The sequence below is a fragment of the Mustela nigripes genome, chromosome 17, assembly GCF_022355385.1.
Source record: "Mustela nigripes isolate SB6536 chromosome 17, MUSNIG.SB6536, whole genome shotgun sequence".
Lineage (NCBI taxonomy): Eukaryota > Metazoa > Chordata > Mammalia > Carnivora > Mustelidae > Mustela > Mustela nigripes.
Window position 1 is genome coordinate 149,535 of NC_081573.1, and position 456 is coordinate 149,990.

General features: G+C 45.8%; 1 protein-coding gene across 1 annotated transcript in view; it reads left to right on the forward strand.

Moving 5' to 3' along the window:
- The window catches only part of GP6 (glycoprotein VI platelet), a 35,392-nt gene that overhangs the window by 33,438 nt on the left and 1,498 nt on the right, over window positions 1–456 (forward strand). The window contains exon 9 of the mRNA XM_059383330.1: window positions 213–263. Coding sequence (XP_059239313.1) covers window positions 213–263 — 51 coding nt within the window. The remainder of the gene's footprint in view (window positions 1–212; window positions 264–456) is intronic.

Sequence of the window (456 nt, forward strand, 5' to 3'; positions counted from 1 at the left end):
TGGGGGGGGTAAATATCAGCACCTGGAACTCAGAATTGGGCAACGAGATCAGGTGGGAAGGTTGAGGTAAATTTTAGACAGCCCAACTCTGTAGTTAATGCTCTTATAGTCATGGGATTCTGCCTCTAAAGTGTGTGCATTCAGCAAAGGGGCAGGAACAAGGTTACAGAAGATGGTCTTGTCCCTTTAAACTTTCTCTTTTTTATTCCCAGTGTCTTCTAGTACTACCACTATCTCTCCGAAGAGGCCAGAGTCTCCAATTGGTGAGTAAGTGGTCTTCTCTGGACCCTCTTCATTCCCACCCCTGTATCTTCCCCTAAATTTGACTGCTTTCCTTGTACAGAAGCTACAGCTCTATGGTCTTGGGTCCTGGTTCATAAAATATTAAGGTGGTGGGGGTAAATATCAGCACCTGGAACTCAGAATTGGGCAACGAGATCAGGTGGGAAGGTTGAG